This window comes from Peromyscus eremicus, chromosome X, assembly GCF_949786415.1.
Source record: "Peromyscus eremicus chromosome X, PerEre_H2_v1, whole genome shotgun sequence".
In the NCBI taxonomy this organism is placed as follows: Eukaryota; Metazoa; Chordata; class Mammalia; order Rodentia; family Cricetidae; genus Peromyscus; species Peromyscus eremicus.
In genome coordinates, this window is record NC_081439.1 from 2,057,618 (window position 1) to 2,077,787 (window position 20,170).

At 41.0% G+C, this 20,170-nt stretch overlaps 1 protein-coding gene across 1 annotated transcript in view; it reads left to right on the forward strand.

Moving 5' to 3' along the window:
• Slc9a7 (solute carrier family 9 member A7) overlaps positions 1-19,888 on the forward strand; it is a 172,348-nt gene extending 152,460 nt beyond the window's left edge. The window contains exons 15-17 of the mRNA XM_059250629.1: positions 9,155-9,237; positions 14,100-14,205; positions 18,490-19,888. Coding sequence (XP_059106612.1) covers positions 9,155-9,237; positions 14,100-14,205; positions 18,490-18,741 — 441 coding nt within the window. The 3' untranslated portion in view covers positions 18,742-19,888. The remainder of the gene's footprint in view (positions 1-9,154; positions 9,238-14,099; positions 14,206-18,489) is intronic.
• Positions 19,889-20,170: the final 282 nt, after the last annotated feature.

Genomic DNA, 20,170 nt, shown 5'->3' on the forward strand with positions numbered 1-20,170 from the left:
CTCAGGGATCTAAGCAGGATCAAGTTTAGGTTCTTTCATTCCAATCTCCCTACTACTCAGATTATATTGGAACTATAGACAATGTTACAGTAAAATAGTTGACTCTTTGTCTTTATGTTATCAGGATCAAACTTACTCCAATTTTTCCAATGCATTGTAGTGAGGAGTCTAGGGGAAACACAAAAAATGGAAGGTCTCTTGTGTCCAGGAAGGTAACCTTTTGTCTTATGTGCAAAGTCCTCAAGAAGAACTGGTGCTTTGGTCCATCTCCCCATTCCATCATACTACCTGATGAACTTAGCATAGCCTGTCAGAGAGTTAGAAACACTATTTTTTTTATTTTGGTTTTTTCGAGACAAGATTTCTCTGTGTAGCTTTGGTGCCTGTCCTAGATCTCGCTCTGTAGACCAGGCTGGCCTCAAACTCACAGAGATCCTCCTGGCTCTGCTTCCTGAGTGCTGGGATTAAAGGCGTTTGCCACCACTGCCCAGCTTAGAAACACTATTTTGAGTCCCTGACCCTTCTAGGCTTGCTCATACTTGGCCAGGGTTTGAACAAAATCCTAGTGTCTCTCCAGGGACCATGTCTTCTAATAACTTTCCCAGGACTGGAATATAGTGCTTACTATGGGTATCACTGAAGTTGTTTTTTTCTAACTTGGTAGAACAAAATTTCTCTCATGAGAGACTATAAAAAAGGACAAGTGCCTAGGTTTATCAGAGAAGAAGCTTGCTAGTATAATAGCTGTGTGTAGCTGGGGTTATCTCCTGGTCCTGCCTGGCCCACGGTCAGGACAAATCTCTCTCACCCACCAATCCTGCAGCTGCTTGGACCCAAATAAACACATAGATGCTTATATTATTTATAAACTGTATGGCTGTGTGGCTCAGACTTCTTGTTATCTAGTTCTTATATCTTAAATTAACTCATTTCTATAAATCTATACCTTGGCACGTAGTTCGTGGCTTACTGGTACTTTACATCCTGCTCCTCATGGCGGCGGCTGGCAGCATCTCCTGACTCAGCCTTCTACTTCCCAGAATTCTCCTCTCTCCTTATCCTGCCTACACTATACCTGCTGCCTGACTACTGGCCAATCAGCGTTTTATTTATCAACCAATCAGAGCAACACATTCACAGCATCCCCAGCAGCTGTGGCCTTTTCTTTCTTTTCTTTTTCCAGAATGCCATTCAACTTAAAGTGAAAATAGATAAAATAGGTAGTAGCCTCCCCCCACCCCCAATTTCTTGATCAAGGAAGTGTCTCACTACCTGGGAGGCTACTGTTAGAGAGCTAGGATTGTCTACACTACATAGGAAAGCATAGAGAGGTATAGAGCAGTTAGTGAAGAGTGCAGAGAAGGAGGAGTCTGGGGAAAGGAAGGTGAAATTCCTGCAGTGCAGATAAATCCAGAGAGGCAGTAGTGTGCAAAGGAGTAGTGGTCCCTGCACCATTGATACCGCATGGCTATCTGCACAACTGGTTCCTCTAGTGCTTTGATGCCCAGGGATTGTAACCTGTACCTTTTACATCTGGACCAGATGTAAGTGCCCAGATAGCACTCTTCTCGCACTGTACAAACTGTCTCTATCAGCCTTGGGGAAAGTGAAAGGAGCAGAAGGAAATGAGGGAAGAGGGGATTGCTGAGGAAGGCATGCTTGTTGGGGGTGGGGTGGGGAGGAAAACATTCCAGATTCCCTTAAGTTATTAGTCCTTGCCAGAGAGTTGCTGTGGAATAGTATATGATTTTACAGTGTACTTTGATAATTGAATATTTTCTTGCATTTAGTGGTCTAATTTCTAACCTTGGCTTATGACCAGATTATCCTGTTATAAGAGTTTTCAAGTGACAGGCACTGAAATGGTTCTTAAGTGCCCTACCTGTGCCTATAATTTGGAGCGGCTCCTCTCAGGTGCCTCCAGAATGAGTGGAAAGTTTAGGAGATTAGTAATGTAAATCTCACCTCCTGACTGGTTTGCCAGCTGATATTAGCACATACCAGGGTTTAGGGGGCATTTCTAGAGGGCTTCCAGGTTTTTGTATCCCTGACCAAAGCATTGAGCAGAGACATAGTTGCAGCAGAATCAGATGGTTTATTGAGAGATACTGCACTTCCAAGGGAGGGAATGGGCTGGAAAAGGGAGGAAGTTTAACACTCAAGGGGCCTTGCTCTACATAGAGTTGGGGCTTGTATGATACCTTAAGGAAGGGTGCTTACATTTGCATAGTGTGGGAGTGGGAACACATTTGCATAGCACAAGTTTTTCCACACATGCTCTGTTCCATTGGCATGTCTCATTGGCATCTGAAATCTCCAACTGGAGTGTGCACTTTAGTATTATATATAATTGCTATGAGTTACTTTTGGATCTTTTGGACTGTTTATGTGCCTGAGCCAGTGGTGTGAACCCAATTTACTGGGCCTCAGCCAGATAGTTTCCCGCCTTCCTCTTTGTCAACTTTAGTTTTTTCATATGTTAATTTGTAACATTTTGTGTAAGGCCTTCTGAACCTCACTGTACACCCTATTCTGCCTGAGTGGGACTGAGGTGCGGTGTCCTTTCTGTTTGTTTCCTGGGGTTCATGCTTAGCTCCTAGAAGCCACTCATATTTCCTGGCTCATGCCCCTCTTCCATCTTTAAAGCCAGCAACAGCAAGGCAAGGCCCTTGACATCCTCTTCCATACATACTTCTGGCTTTCACATTCCTTGTCCAAAAAGGGCTCATGCTCATGCAGTTGCCCTTAACCACTTGGATAGCCTTAGCTCCTTCCTCAAAGCCCTTCTGCCTTGTGTATAACATACCTGCAGGTTCCGAGGATTAGGATGTAGAGGAATATGCGTGGCCACTGTTCTACTGCCAGTGTCTGTCCCGGGGGAACAGCAAGCTGTTCTCATTAGTGCACTTTAAAACGTCCAACATTATATAAGAATAGAATAAAATATAATTCCATGAACACATTAATATTCATTAGTTCTAGAACTAATATTGAATCAGCTTTCTTTTTCATGACATCTCTCTCTCTCTCTCTCTCTCTCTCTCTCTCTCTCTCTCTCTCTCTCTCTCTGTGTGTGTGTGTGTGTGTGTGTGTGTGTGTGTGTGTGTGTGTGTGCTCTTATTTGAAAAGAAGTAGGTGCTAAGTTTTTCTTCTCTGTGTGTCTAGAACCCTGCATGATGCCTAGTACTTAGTAAGCACTTAATGGATATATAAAAAGTGCTCTAAATATATGTGCTCTAAAATGATAATTAAACAAGGTTAAAAGATTAATAATCCCTAGTATAATAAGCTGTATGAGACAGCCCAATGACATTAATGACTAGATATTTTCCCCTAACAACCGTGTGCTTAAAATTGCATATTCACCCTATAGAAATAAACTCTGTATGTCCTACACTGTGCTAAATATTTTACACGTGCGTGTGCGCGTGCACGCACACACGCCCACACACACACACACACACACACACACACACACATACACACAAAACACACGTGGTTAAAAATGATGAGTGAGTATTATCACATATCAGAAATGCCTTAGGATCTTTTTTTGTTTGTTTGGTTGCTTTTTTATTTGTTCATGGATAGGGTAGATAGGGTCTCACTCTGTAGTCCTGGATGTCTGGGACTCATTATTAGACCAGGCTGGCCTCAAAGTCAAAGATCTGCCTACCTCTACCTCCTCAGCACTGGGATTGAATGCATGTACCACGTCACCCAGCCCTGTCTTGGGTTCTTTAAAGACCATGTGTGCTTCTAAAAAGAAAGACAAAATGAAACAAAAACAAAAACCTCTTTTTCACTCTGAACTTATAGTACTTCTAATGCTAAGCATGTATTTGCTTTTTCTCCACACTAATCCAGCCATTGTCAGTGGATACTAAACTGGTTGCTGTTGGCTTAGGACAGCAAAGGACATAGGTTTAGTTCCTCCGCACCTCCTAAACTAGTGTATGGCATGTGGGCCTGTCATCCCCTTGGGAGCATCAGGAGTTTCAAGGTCCAGATTTGAGAAAGGAACTCATAGCCTAGGTGGGCTAGGCTGCCTGAGGACTAGAGGACCTTAGAATTCCTGATTGGCCTGTTAGATGCCCTCTGTTTGTCTAGCTTCTTTTCTTCAAAGCCCTTTAAGGAGAAATGCCAGATGATGATCCTAATGGCTATGTAAATTCCATTTCAGATGCCAGTTGCAAGTCCCAGGTTGTGACCTATACTTCTGAGTGACTGGCAATAAACCAGGAGCTCCCACAACTTCTTCCTCAGGTTCTCTGATTCACTACAATGGCTCACAGAGGTCAGGAAGGCACTCTGATTACCATTACTAGTTTACTATAAACCACACAATTAATGAATAAGCAGATGGAATAAATAGATGAATAAGACATGTAGGGAGGGCTACCTGGAGCTGCCATGTCCTTTGCTGGTACACCATTCTCTTAGAACTCCATCATCTCACAAAGCTCCCTAGGTCCCATCCCTTAAGGACTTTTTGTTTGTTTGAGGTTCCATTACACAGACAAGGTTGATTAAATTGTTGGCTGTCAGTGACTGACTAAATCTCCATTCTCCCTCCCCTTCTTGGAGGTTGGTGTTAGAACCAAAGGTTGATTCTTAATCACATAGTTGGTTCTTCTGGCAACCAGTTCTCAGCTTCTAAAAGTGATCTTGATAACTTAAGTTCAAGTATCACTAAACCCTACTCCATATAAATAACAAAAAAAGATACCCTTTGATTAAGAAATCCCAAGGGTTTTAGGAGTTTTGTGCCAGGGAGTGGTGTGAAGACCAAATATATGTATTTCTTAGTTGTATTGCAGTAAGTATCACAACCCCATAATGATCCCACAGGGTAGATACTTGTTAATATTTTCTAGGTAATAAGATCCTTGAAACACAGAAAGGTGTGGTAACTTGCCTAGAGTCACAAAGCCAGGGAACAGCACAAGTCAGGACCTACCATCTTTGATGTTCACATCTATACTTCTTGGAGTAACTTATTACCTATGAAACATTTCTCAGAGAGACTTGAAAGACCATTGGCAATTCACCAGGAAGGGGTATGCATGTAAGAGAGGAAGAAGAAAGGAGTGTGCCAGGCTCTAGAAGGAACCTGAGCTAAAGACATGATATGCACCCTTCTGGTGGAAAATTGTGGAAGAGTATGGTGACAGAATCAATTTTTGACTGTTTCATGGGCAACAAAGGAATGGGAATCCCAGTCTCCAAGTTTAGGGGAAGGAAGCCCCACCTGTCTCCACAGTGGCTACCCGCCTCAGCCCTGTGCTGTTCCAAGTCCATAGGAAGGGCTTTCATGACTTCTGTGAGCTAAAGTAGTTGAAAACTGCCCTGATTTCCTCAGAGCTACAATATGCAGACTGAAGCTCTTCCTGTCTTTAATCATGCCTCTGGCACCATCTCTTTGGAGCTAGAAAGTGTTAAACATCCATTTAAAAAAGTTAGCACTGTTGTTTTTTTTCCCACTTTATACTTGTAACTTATGACTCAGTTTTCTTCCCTTTTGAGTTTTCCTGTGGAACCTGAGGTCATTTTATCTTTCTTGTGAGTTGCAGGCATATTGCTTTGTGACCTTTTGTTAGTTTGACTTGCTGCCTTGAGTTTCATACAAAAAAAATTTACATGGATTTTGACTTTGGATTAGGTAGAATGTAACCAGAGACTTTTGTGTCCCCCCCTGGTCCCACAGCCACTTTTAACATAATCACCTAGAGGCTTCCTATTAACTACAAACTATTTGGTCTATTCTTCAGGCATATTACTAACTAGCTCTTACAACTTAAATCAACCTATTTCTATTAATTTATGTTCTACCATGTGTCTTGTGGCTTTACCTGTGTTCTAGTACATGTTGCTCCTCCGGTAGCAGGCTGGCATCTCTCCGACTGCCCTTCTTCATCTCCAGTTTGATTGTACCACCTAACTTTATTCTACCTGGCTATTGGCCAAAACAGCTTTATTTATCAACCAATGAGAGTGACACAGTGTACAGAAAGACCATCCCACAGCAGTAGAATTTCCACCAATTTCTGAAATAGCCTTAAAATACTTTTTCTATTTTGTGTATATATTTATGTGAGACAGCATTCTCTATATTAATTATATTAAAATACTGATCTGAAAAATGTTGAAGATGCTCTGTGTCCTTAAGTATCAAATAACTGGTCAAGATTTATATTAAAAGAAGCATATCCATCTCATTAGTATGAAAACTAATTTCATCTTTAGTATTAGAAATAGTAAATTATATGTATATCAAAGAACTGTTTTAAGATAAGTTTATGATTTATTATCAGTAAGTAGTTGATTTTTATATGTACCCAGGGCCATGTAAAATATTCTCAGGTGAAAAGAGGACATGAATAGAAAAAGTTTAAGAAGCCCTGGTTGTAGTGTCCTTGATGATGTTTATCATTTTCCTAGTTTTTTTCTTTAGTAAAATTTTATGGGAGTGGAGAGATGTCTCAGCAGACAAGAGTACTTGCTGCTCTGAAGATCCTAGTTTAGTTCTGGGCACCCATATGGCATTCAGTTACAGTTGTCTGTAACTCCAGCCATGAAGGATCCATGGGTACCAGCACACACACATACACACACACACACACACACACACACACAGAGAGAGAGAGAGAGAGAGAGAGAGAGAGAGAGAGAGAGAGAGAGAGAGAGAGAGAGAGAGAGAGGCATAAATCTTTTTTCAAAACTTACAAAGGAAATAATTAGGTTTTTTTTTTCCACAGAAAGGCCGTCTACCACTTTTCCACTCAGTCATATAGCATTTTGAAATCTTTCTAGCATTGTCCTTAGTTAACAGTTACTCAGAGAAACAGTTGTTATCAGCAAATGGAGACCATTTTCTGTCCCTTTTCTCCCACCTGTTTTTATAAACATATGAAATAAAATTGGTCTGTGCAGTTTCTCCTTATGTATATTTTTCATGCACAGAAGGGCATATTTAGCTAGATCATTTCCATATCCATCAGTAAGCATTCTTCAGATACCATGGCAACTATTTTTTAAATGATTTTTGATGGTGGAATGTTGGACGACATTGCTGGCTGGTCAAAGGTCACAGCCTCCCCATGGCCTAGCAGCTTATCTCAATAAACTCAGCAACATGGAACTCCCTCTTCCAGCAGAACTTCCTGCTTTTACCTGCCCTTATCTGGAGAATGTCACTGGGCCTGGATAACTGACCTTATCTAAAATCTGTCTCTAAACCAGATGCCCGATTCATCTTTAGCTTGATCCTTGGCACAGATCCCTGCTAAGAAGACTTGCTCTAGAAGCTCTGTGGTAGGACCCTACTGCCACATACTAAGCCTTATGATAGGAGTGTGCCACTTAATATAAATTAGGGTTTGTCTCCAGGCTCCCCAATCCTATATATTCCTGATACTATGAAATAAAATTGAGCCAATTCACTGAAATCTGTCTCCTGGAGGGCTGACTCCACCCATGCTCTTGGGCCACTTACAAAGCTTTCTGTTGCGCCTTCTGCCTCTTTCCCCTCTTGACCTGGTGGCCAACAAGTCAAGGGGGAGAGAGGACCCCTACAATGGAATTTAAATAGTGCTTGCTCATGTCATATAGAAGGCTATTCTATATGCTCGTCTTCTCAAATATCCCTAACTAACTTTGTTACCGCTGTAGAATTACACTCACTGTAATTTAGAATTACTTGTAATTTTGGTTCAAGTTTCAGTATATATCGCTGATTGTTCCTCACTTTCAGACTTGCCTCTCTCTGTAGTATTTAAGAGGATGGTGATAAAAATAGGTGTCTTTCACCAACTGTAATTGAGAACCTGTTATCTAGCAATATAGAATCCAAGCAGTACCCTCAAACTGCTGAAGTCAATCTAATTTTTATATTAATTGTACTGTTTATAGAGTACTTGTGTAGAAAAGACATCTTAAACCTCAAATGAATGCCTGATCTTACAGATACTGAAAATTAAGTGGTGAGGATGTTTGAGAGGAATGACAAGGAACTGGCTACTTTATAGTAGATAAAGATTCCACAATTGCTAGCCTGGCTCTTATTTCCCTGGCCACTGGCCCCTAAAGCTAGTAGAGAGATATGTAGTTCTGTTACCTGGAAACCTGGGCTGGGACCACAAAGAGCCCTTGGGCTAGTTTGCCAGGAAATTTAGCTTTGTCGTCTATCTAGGCCAATGTTGGGAAAACCTGGAAAATTCATTTTACACAAGCTATCTTTACTGTTGGCCATGCACAATTTTGGCCTGTATGGCTCGAGACCACTGTATGTAACATGAATCTTAAAAGGTCTTATAATAAAAAAAAAACCAGAGCCACATATTTGGGTGAAAGCTGAAAAATCAGAGAAGCAGAACAGCCAGCCACTAGTTCTTACCTCTATGAAATCCTCAGCCTAAAGAGAGAGAGTTCCTGTTTCCTCACGCCTTATATACCTTTCTGTGTCCTGCCATTTATTTCCCAGGATTAAAGGCATGTGTCACCACTGCCTGGTTCTGTTTCTCTCATGTAGCCCAGTGTGACCTTGAACTCATAGAGATGCAGATGGATCTCTGCCTTCTGAGTGACAGAATTAAAGGTGTGTGCCACCACTGCCTGACCTCTATGTCTAATTTAGTGGCTGGTTCTATCCTCTGATCCCCAAACAAGCTTTATTGGGGTATACAATATATCACAACTGTAAGGTAATTAACTCCTGAAAGGTACTTGGAGGGAAATTAAAAATGCCAAAAGAGATTTTATGATAATATTGGCTTCATCTACCCATAAACATGACTAGACCATTTTACTTTGGGAATTGATTTTTTTCCTTTTGTGTTTGCTTGATTTCTGCTAGAATATTGCCTCTCAATATATCTCCATGTGTGTGTTTTTGGGCATTGAACTTAATACCCTGTGCATGCTACATAAATCCTCTACCACTGAGCTGCATCTTTGAAGCTGCAGTAGTATGTCGTGATCCACTGTGAGCTCTAGCTCTGGGAAAGTTGTAGTTGAATGAGCCCATGTTGAGAGCAATTGCCTAGCTTGTGCAAGGCTCTGGGTTCAATCTTCAGCACTGCAAAACACAACAAGTACAGTTTCAAAACTAGCCTTTCCCCCTTCTCTCATTGTCCCTTTCTCTGGTTTGTTCTAGGATGGTCTGGATTCTGTTGGAGGAAGCCGGACAAAGCAGGAGAGTGCATGGATATTCAGGCTGTGGTACAGCTTTGATCACAAGTATCCTTTTGCCTTCCCCCTGGCTCAGGAGACATTCGTGACAACATCCACTTGTTGAATTGTCAGTGGGTGACACTCCTGATGAATAAGGAAAGGTGTGCATGGGACAGGTATACTCAGTCTTCTCCTGGGACAAGTGCATTAATCTTTCAACCATAGGTGGTCATGGTGAGCATCTCTCTAGCCAAGAGGAATGTGGATATTTCAGTAGAGTGGATAACCTGTAACCTGGCAGACTCATGTGGCTCTCAAAAGCTTTGTGTCCAGGGAATGATGCCTTTGTAGGTAAACTAGTTAAAATTATATAGGAACCTGCCCTGCAGTTAGGAAGGGAGGGGAAGCTTGGACCATCCCTGTGGTAAGGATAATTCCTCTTGGTTAAATTTGGCCAATTATATCTAATCTTATACTAATCTAACCTAATCTTATACTAGCACAATAGGGCCACATGCAGGGAACACCCTATTCTTGTCAAGTCAAATTAAAGGCAAAACAGATAAACCTTCGTGGTACTTTGTATTGATGTAGTGATCAAATGGGTAGATGGTTTATTATAAATATTTTTGAAGATATTGAAAATGTTAAAGCAATCTCTTTCTGAAGTATAGAAGATGAAGAGAAACATACCTAAATTATAAATTCTCTCAGTCAATACACATACTAAGAGCCAACTATGGAAACATATGCTTGTAATCCCAACACTCAAGAGGTGGTGGTAGGAGGGCTGAAAGATAAAGCTTAACCTGGATTACAATAATGAGTTCAAAGCCAGCCTTAGCTATATAAGACCCTGTCTCAAAATAAACACATTCATTTAACATTAAACTATCAAGAAACACAAAAAACTGGCATAAAGCAGTATTCTTCTTCCCCAAGTGTAGCCACAGCCACTTTAAAAAAAAAAACTTTTAACTTTAGTAACATCTAGCAGTTTTATCTTTTTCAGTTTTATATATAACATAAAATCACACATATATACAGTGTATACCTATTTTCATGTCTGGTTTATTTGTATGATTCATCCATGTAGTGTTTATCTCTAGTTCATTTGTTCTTATTGCTGCATAGTATTTTACTGTATGACTATCCCACAATTTATCATTCTATTATTGATGAGTATCAGATTATTTCCCACTTGCAGAAAACTTCTGTGAACATTCTTATACATACATGTCTGATATACTGTGTGTATGTTTCTAATGGGACTGTACCTAGGAGAAAAAATGCTGGTGTATAAGACATGTGTAGGTTCAGTGTTAGAAGGCAGTTTTCCAAGGTGGTGATACTATTTCACACATTTCTAGTGTTTGAACGTTCCAGTTGCTCCACATGTTTGCCAACGGTTGACTTTTTTTCTCCTTTTTCTTTTTTCTTTTTGTTTTTTTTTTTGTTTTGTTTTGTTTTTAGAGACAGGGTTTCTCTGTGTAGCTTTGTGCCTTTCCTGGATCTCACTTGGTAGCCCAGGCTGGCCTCGAACTCACAGAGATCTGCCTGGCTCTGCCTCCCAAGTGCTGAGATGAAAGGCGTGTGCCACCACTGCCTGGCAACTTTTATTATTGTATATTTTACTATAGCTTTAAGTTGTATTTCTGTGACAGCTCATAGGATTGAGGACTCTCTTCAAACATTTACTCTTTGAAGAGAAACAGAGGTGAGCTCCAAAGTCCCATCGAAATCTAAATTTAGAGAATTTGGCATTTCTACTTCTTAATTCAGGGAACAGAAACTAAAGTGATCATAGTCTAAAGAATTAGATGAGGAAGTTATCCATGATTCATTTTACCTCCACATCATCACAAATCCATTAAAAATGAGTTTTGATGTTATCAGAAGAGAATTTGAGCAAGCATGATATGGTAGTGCACACCTGTAACCATGGCACTTAAGCAGAAGGAACATAAATTCAGGACCAGCCTAGGCTCCATAGCAACTTTATGGCTGGTCTGGGCTATATAGTGAGTTGGAGGCTGTCTTAGTTACTTTTCTATTACTATGATAAGACACCATGACCAAGTCAACTTATAGAAAGAAGAGTTTATTGGGAATATCAGAGGGTTAGTTAGAGTCTGTGACCATCATGGTGGGAGCATGACAGCAGGCAGGGAGGAGGCAGGCAGGCAGGCAGGCAGGCAGGCAGTATGCTGGAGCAGTAGCTTAGAGCTTACATCTGATCCACAAACATGAGGCAGAGAGAGAGCTAACTGGGAATGACATGGACTTTTGAAACCTCAAAGCCCACCCCCATGACACACCTCCTTCAACAAGGCCACACTTACTAATTCTTCCCAAACATTTCTGCCAACTGGGGATCAAACATTCAAATATATGAGTCTATGGGGGTCATTCTCATTCAAATAATCACAGCCACCAACCTAGGCAACATGCGACCGTATCTCAAAAAAGAAGGGAGTTGAGTTGAATATGAATGACTTCTACTGATTTACAGAACCCCCATAAACCTTAAAATAGGGCTGACAGGCTTCCAGTTTAAGATGAAAGGCTCAGTGTCCACATACTCTCCCTTCTTTTCCCAGGTGTCATAGAAATCACAAAAGAGGTATTTTTGGTTACTTGAAAAGCCGAAGAAAGGTGGAAGGAATTACAGCAGACAAAAGAGAGTCAAAGGCAGTCTTGAGTCTTAGCCAGTTTGCTTAGCTCATTTATTCAAGACTGTTGTTGGGAACAGTTGTAGCAGTTCCTTCTTGTCAACAGATTGATTAGTAGCTGTTTTTCCTCAGTCTTAGACATTTAGAGAAAGTAGAAACCCTTGACAGAGAGGGGTGTTAGTAGGGAAACAGATCTTGAGGACAACAGATTTTTCTGTCCAGAGTCACCTTCTCTGTTTTTGTTTTTAAATACCATAATAGGAGTCCCCATCCTACCTGATGAACCAAGAGACTGGATACATACATGAGGGAGTATATGTATCCAGTGTATGAGGATGCTGAAATATTAAATGATTGCAGATGTTTACTATGAAAAACTTCTAGCTAGGCATGATGATATAAACCCATACATAGGTTCCGGGCCAGCACAGCATACAAAATGAATTACAGGCCAGTCTGGGCTTCAGGATGTGAGACTTTGCCCTAGAAGGCAAAAAGCAAACAAAAACCATAAACACCCAAAACATTTCCTGATAGAATCTTTAGAAAGAAATGGGAGATTTTTCCAGTCATGAAACAAGGGCAAGTTATTAGAAAATAGTTCAAAAAAAATCTTGGAAATTAAAAATTAGTTTTATGTCTGGGTATGGTGATGCATGCTTATAATCTCAGCACTTGAGAAGCAGAGGCAAGAGAATCAGGAGTTCAAGGCCAGCCTGCCTTGACTTTATAAGACCCTGCCTCAGGCTTTTCAGAAAATACCGCACACCCCCCCCCCAATGTAATGAATAGTTGTACATAGCAAAGACCAAATTGTTGATTTGGAAAATAAAGTTGGACAATAAACTTCAAGAATTAGGAAAAATTTAGAGGCATGTTGAGAGAAGAGTGTCAGCTACAGATGGTCCACATCACTCAGGCTCCAGGGGATCTAGTTCTAATTTGCATGGATTTTTCCAGGTTTTAATGATAGATACGGCTGGGCGGTGGTGGCGCACGCCTTTAATCCCAGCACTCGGGAGGCAGAGCCAGGCGGATCTCTGTGAGTTCGAGGCCAGCCTGGGCTACCAAGTGAGTTCCAGGAGAGGCAAAGCTACACAGAGAAACCCTGTCTCGAAAAACCAAAAAAAAAAAAAAAAAGATAATGATAGATACATGCATAAAAGCATATTCTCTAGTGAAAGTATAAAATCCAGTGTGAGGCTCCATAGCTTTGGCTATTCTAACTGTGCAGAAGTTCATTCTGATGAACTGTATTTTAGTGTGTGATGTTTTTTATTTGCAAGCTCTTTATAATAAAGTTTTGATTAAAGTGATTTTAAAAAAGAAATGAGCTATTTTTTAAGTAGAGAATAATAAAATATGTGTGACATGAAAGCAGAAGCAGGGGCCATTTAGGGGAGGTAGAGAACCTAAACACCACTTAGGAAATAGGATAGGAAGGATGGGGGAAAGGCACAAATAAGAACAAAGTAAAATGACATACATGCATGAAAATGCCACAATGAAACACATTACTTTGTTTACTAACTTAAAATATAAACAGCTTTAAGAAACTGTATACACATCTGCATACATATTTTTAAAGGAAATTGTTCCAGGCCTTCTCAGCTTGAGTCAAAAAGGGCTTGTCTTTGAAATGCCCAAAGCAGGGAACAGAGCTTGTTTTGTTTGCAGAGAGCTCCAACAGAACCCTGTTTCTATCTTTTAACAAAGAGTTATTCTATTATTTAAAAGCATTAAACAATTCACAACTAGAAGCATACCTCAGTGTCTTCTCCTTAAAGGAACCAAATTAGGTAAGTAAGAAATGTACTCTAATGAATCCAGTGTTCTTTTTGCTTGCTTGTTCGCTTGGTTTGGATTGTTTGTTTGGGGGTTTTACCATTTGAGACAAGCTCATAGTGTTGCCCAAGTCGTGGTTAAATTCATTATCCTCTTGCCTCAGCCTCCCAAGTGCTGGGATTCCAGGTGTGTACTGTTGTGCTTGATTGAATTAATTCAACATTTTTAAACTGACTGTTAGAAATCAGTACCCTGAGAGTTACCCATGTGCACTTAGACACCATGGAGGTATATCTTCATCTTTTGTTCCTATAGCTGTAAGGATTACCTGTGTTGTACTGAGAAAATGGGAGGCAGGGAGGCTTTTTGTGTAGAATGTCAGACAACTTATTACTCTTTGGGTTTTAAAAATGCATTCTGTTTTGTATATGTTTTCATTGCAGCCATTTTTCCTTAATTCCCCTTTTAAAGTTACTTGAAGCCCATTCTCACCCACAGCGGTCCCCCGCTAACCACCACTCTCCCAGCCTGGTGTGGCTTGCTAGCTCGATGTCTGACCAGTCCCCAGGTGTATGATGTAAGTACTGCATGTAGGTGCTGTGTTCCTGCTGAACAGATACTCTCTTCCTTAGGAAAAAAAAAAAAAACCACACTCCAAACTCCAGATCCATAAATTTTGCTCTTCTAATAAGATGATCAGAAATGGCCTGTGTGTGTGTGTGTGTGTGTGTGTGTGTGTGTGTGTGTGTGTGTGTGTGTATGTGTGTATGTATATGTATGTGTGTGTGTTCATCTCTTTGGCACAGTAACAGGGAAACCTTTTAACAAGGTTATATGGCTTCCCAGTTGGGCAGCTGTGGTTGGGAATCCAAATGACCAGATTGCAATTCAAGCCCTCACAGGCTACTGAAGTACTCTACACTTGTTTTCTTGTCTGTACTATGGGCCTATTAGTGCCAGCTGGCGTGAACATTAAATAAGGTTCATCAATACATACTACAAACCACAAAGCAGCACACCAAGTTAAGGATTCCTTTGCAATTAGTTTATTTATTGGTTTGGTTAGGTCCTCTCTTCCCATTTTCTGGTGCTAGATATGGAGTCATCACACTTAGGAAAAGAATGCCCCTGCCATGGATGTCTCAGACTTAGGGCTGAACTTGAGCTCCCAATGTGGGTTGCAGGGCAGATAGGTGGAGAGAGCAAGCAGCTGTCTACAATTGAACTAGTAGAAAGGAAGATAGAGCTTCCTCCTTCTTCATCTCTCTTTCACCATCCCAAGATGATAGTCTTTGCCCTGAGGGAAAAGAGCTGCTTAGGTTTGTGTTCAGCCTCATAGCTGCCAAAGGCTTGTTTCATTGTCAGCACACTGCGAAGGCGCAAATGCTGCAGCAATATAGTTGAAGAGAGTATAATGACAGGGATAATGCAGGCTGTCCATGGCCCCATGAGTAGTAATGGACAAAACTGAGACCTTAAGACAGGTCTCCAAATAATTATTCAGTAATTCACAGTTGATTTCATCAATGATGAGAAAGTAGAAGACCAACCAGGGTCTGAGGGAGAAGGGCCCTCAACCATGGGGTCAGGAAATGTGTTACACATTCAGAAAGGAGACATGACAGGGATGTGTATGCCATAGCTAGCATAGTTGGGATAGCAGATAAGGGCAACCATACAAAAAAGACCCAAGATGAAAGCAGAGTTCTTAGATGCCATATTCTTCCTTTGAGAACAAGGATTGCAGTTACCAAGTCACCGTGCATCCGAAATTCAGTGCTGCTGTGCAGTGGGAGAGACCACCAAAAACTAAGGTTCTTACTCATCCACCTTAGAGGAAGGCGACCATTGAAAAGATGACAGAGAGGCCGTCTGTAAAAGCCTGCCATACAATTATGAGGAACTGAGTTTGGATCCCCAGCACTCACATAAAAAGCTGGGCATGATGATGCAGATCTATAACCTCAACCGTGAAACTCACTGGCATGATGACCTAATCAATAAGTGAACTCTAGGTTCAGTGAGAGAACCTGTCTCAAAAGATAAGGTAGAGAACAATTGAAGAAGACACCCAATATCAACCTCTGGTCTCCACATGCAGGTGCATGCACATATGCACACATCCACATGAACATTCAATGTGCATGCATGAACACAGGTGACAGAATTTTGCACTTGTAAAGCAGCTAACTGGGCTGTCTCTTTGGAAGAGTGGATTGTGCCATGGAAGAATGTAATTCTGCCTCAGTCTTTTCCTCACATTTTTACCCACTGTGAAGAGAGCAGCATTCACACCTCCTTGTCTTAAAGATGTCTAAGCCTCCCAGTTCCTCCTCCCCTATACAAGTGAGCCTTCTTCTGTGACCCCTGGAGTAGACTACGTCAAGTTATAAGAAAATAGGCCTTTGGGGATGTAGCTCAGTGAAAGAATGCCTGCCTAGTGGTTATGAAAGCCTGGGTTCCATTCCTAGCACTGGGGGAAAAAAGAGGAAAAAAAAAGGCTGTGATGGGGCATTTAAGCCCAAAGCTTCAAGCCACTTTTTAAAAACCTTCTCTAATCTGAAACTTACTAATTGCCCCCTTTCTCAGAGATTAGGGATATTTGGAATAGTCTGATGACCATATAAACTCAGTAAGGTTCTTACAGTCACAGAAATCAAGTATGTCTTTCACCAGTTCAAGAGGCTACTCAGGGTTTGCTTTAGGAACAATGTTTGGGCTCTGAGCTCCACACACTCATGCAGTCTTGAACTACCAAGACAAGAGCCACCCTTGATGCTGATGCTGCCCATTTTGGCTGAGGTTCTTCTGCCCAGCATCTCAACTACCTCCAGATATGGCAAGGCCTCCTGTTGAGTGAAAGCAAAGTCTTATCCATTGTATTATCAATTGATAAGTATTATCAAAGTATTCTTAATTGAGGAATCCAAAGTTGAGAGAAGTAGAGGGGCTTCTTCTAGTTAGTTCTAGGTGAGAGTTGCTGACTGGGTGGGTCATGTCCATTTGATACCTGTTTTGTGGTCCTTACTCATCATCTTTAGGATATTTTTGTTTGGAGAGCTCTGAGGTGTTCATCCTCCATTATTTACACTAACTATAACTCATGTCTCAAATATATCTTGTACACATAGCCTAAAGTTAATTTTATATTTATAATTTCATACATGAAACAAAATTGGAATCATGAGACTTGTGGCATCATGTCATAATGTCATGATAAAACCTGTTATTTTGTACAATTACTAAAAACTATAGAAAGGTGGAGATAGTACTCAAAAGTTTGGACTATGGACCAATTTAGACTTGGAATTCTTGTACTAAAGAAGCTCAGCCTGTGTGAACTAAGCACCACTTAGGAAGGCAAGAAGAAAAGAAAGAGACATTGCCCTTGAGTGGTTTATCATTGAGATGGGGGGTCTACATGCCAACGTACGTGTGTGTGTGTGTGTGTGTGTGTGTGTGTGTGTGTGTGTGTATCCATAGCTTTGTGCAACATGACTTGAGGGGGATGGATAGAGGAGTCTCTTATATCCTGATGTCTAGAGGATATAAGACTTCAGATGAGTTTGGAAGGGCTGATGGGAAATTATAGAACAGACATCTGGGGTGTCCTGACACTGTATTTGCCATTTGAGAAAACCCTTCATAGTATTGGACAGACATCTGTGCAGACAGGAGCAAGGTTTCCTTTGCTGTGCTTGTGAAACCCACTGGAGAATGTCAAAGTCTATATGAACTCACACTGTCTCCTGACTCTCTCCCCACCATCTGGTAGCTTCAGGTAGTCATGACCTTGTTAAGCCTGCTTTATTTAATCTTACCTATTTGACTACAACCATTGCCTAATGTGAAATGCCATTCTGGGCCTTTTTCTGATTTTTTTCATATCTCTTTATGTGAATCAAACTAGGCTGGAGGCAACACAAATTCTAACTACTTCCTGTCAGCTGGACAACTTTTAGGCACATTCCATGAATTCTCACAGCATAGGTTTCCTACTGTGACGCCAGTGTTCATGCCCTTCAAAGTAGGAGGCGCTTATGTGTCGTTTCCACATATTTAATAGAGGGTCAATAAAGCATATTCTCCCCATCAATCAGTCACTTCATCCAGCTGAAGATGTGGAGACAGTAGAGGGAAAACAAGAAGGAAATCCTCACTGTGGCTTACTCTCACCCCTGCAGACTAAGGGAAAGGCTTGTTTATATATAAACAGGCAGCAGATCCACCCAGAAGACCTGCTCAGATAGGAGAGAAGCAGAGCCTATTTGAAGTGTTTATTTATGACCTTCCTGGTAACATTTCTATGTGCATGGGGAAGTTGAGAATGCAGCCAGCCTGCTCTTCTCTTAGACACTAACCCCTGAGCTATCATGCGTCTGAAATCTAATCTGCTTCTGGTATTCTAAATCCTGAGTTAGGCAACAGTGCCTTGTATGAAAACACTATCGTTTCTATCCAGTTAGCATACCAAGGATGTAGGCAGGCAAGTTTCATAAAATCCTTAGGTGATTTTTTTTTAAGATTTTTTTAATGTATGTGTATTTGTGTTATTTTTCATGTATGTGTATTTGTGTGCCTGGGTATATGTATGTATATGTACCAAATGTGTGCAGGTACCTACCAAGGCCAGAAGAGGGTTTTGGATCTCCTTGAACTGGAATCACAGGCAGTTGTGAATTGCCTAATTTGGGTGCTAAGGATTGGACCTGGATCCTTTGCAAGAACAGCAAGTTCTCTTAACTGCTGCACTGTCTCTGCAGCCCCCAAATCCTTGGTTTTCTGATGTGAGGATTTGGGGTTAGGTTGGCCCCAGCCCTGGAAAATCTCAGGCTCCCCTTTTGTTGGTTGTACCTTTCAGAACCAAGAGCCACTGAGAGAAGATGACTCTGATTTCATCCTGACGGAGGGTGACCTCACCTTGACCTATGGAGACAGCACTGTGACTGCAAATGGCTCTTCGAGCTCCTACACAGCCTCCACAAGTCTTGAGGGTGGTCGGAGAACAAAAAGCAGCTCTGAGGAAGTGCTTGAGCGAGACCTGGGAATGGGTGATCAGAAGGTTTCCAGCCGGGGCACCCCCCTTGTGTTTCCACTGCAGGAAAATGCATGACTTCCCCCTAAGTCTTGGAGGATCAGGGAGGCTCTCATGAGGATGAGGATGGCCAAATGCCCCAGTGTGTTTGAGGTGTGGCATTGACTGGGTTAAACTAATGCTTCTGTTTCATTGGGCTCTGAAACTATCATCACCAAAACTTGACCCAAGACTCAGATGGTGAAGCTAAAGTGTCTCTAAATTAAGACAAAGGCAGACCTATTCCCACTTTTTCATATACTAGTCCGCTGTTTCAGAGTTAAGCAAAATAATAGCATGCTTTTAATGGTTTCTCACTTCATCTGCCTGCAGCATCTAACCATGGTGGGGCAGATAAGGGGCTTCAACTCTGTGCTGTAGTGCCCGTCTAGCTGGCTTAAGGAGCATCAAGTTGGAATGACAAGTTAGACAAAAGACAGTGAAGAAAGGAAACTGAAATCGGAATCCCGATGGTACTATATGCTGGTGTTACCCCAGACAGTAGAGCCCCTGGCTCTGAAGACTTACACAATTGCATCCTCCTGTTAGAGTCCTAGCTGTTCTATCTGTGTTGCTCCTAGGCTAAAGATTAGGAAGCTTGTCCATAGGCTGGGGCATTAGCTCAGTGGCAGAGTGCTAGAGTACTTGCCTACAATGTACAAGACCCTGGGTTCCATTCCCAGCACTGCAAAAAGTGTGTGTGTGGCATTTCCAAGAGCATTTCAATATGGGGAAAGAAGTCTAGTTCCTTCTCTGGAAGCCTCTATAAGAGAGTTACTGAAATGTTTAAAACCAAAGGCAAATCATGTTCTGTTCTTCTTTTTTAATTAATCTGAGGACAGGAGGTATTGAGAAACTGATGGAAGCTACTATGTGAGCCCACTGCCTGGAAGGTAACTGATAGACTGAGGTTTATCTACCACAGGGTTTGAGATAACATGGATATTCGCTAGGGAGGAGAAGGCAGGAAGAAATGGAAGAGGCCGTAGACTATGGTTAGAGGAAATAAATTTTAATGTGAAAAACTAACCTGCAAAAGAAAGATAGAACTCTTTATTTTTATTTTACATAAATTTCATTTTAAAACATCCAAAAGAAGTAATTACAAAATCACACTAAATAGAATATAGAACTTGCTTTATTATAAATTATATAAATGTATATGTTTAGGTAAAGACTGAATTCCACTGCCAACTATTTTTAGGACAAAAACTTCAATACTTATAATTATAATTTATAATTACTTTCCCATTGGTACACCTAGAAGATGAAAATCATTCTGATGCTTTTATTTCTATCTGAACTTTTGTTACTAAAAAATATATCCAAAGCCCTTTAAATGACTTAGCATTTTTGCTCTTCCAGAGAAGACAGGGAAGTCAAAAACAAAACAAACAACAACAACAAAAAAAAAAAATCAGATTTTTTAAAACTATTAGATGACTGGCATTCTGACCTCTGACCACAT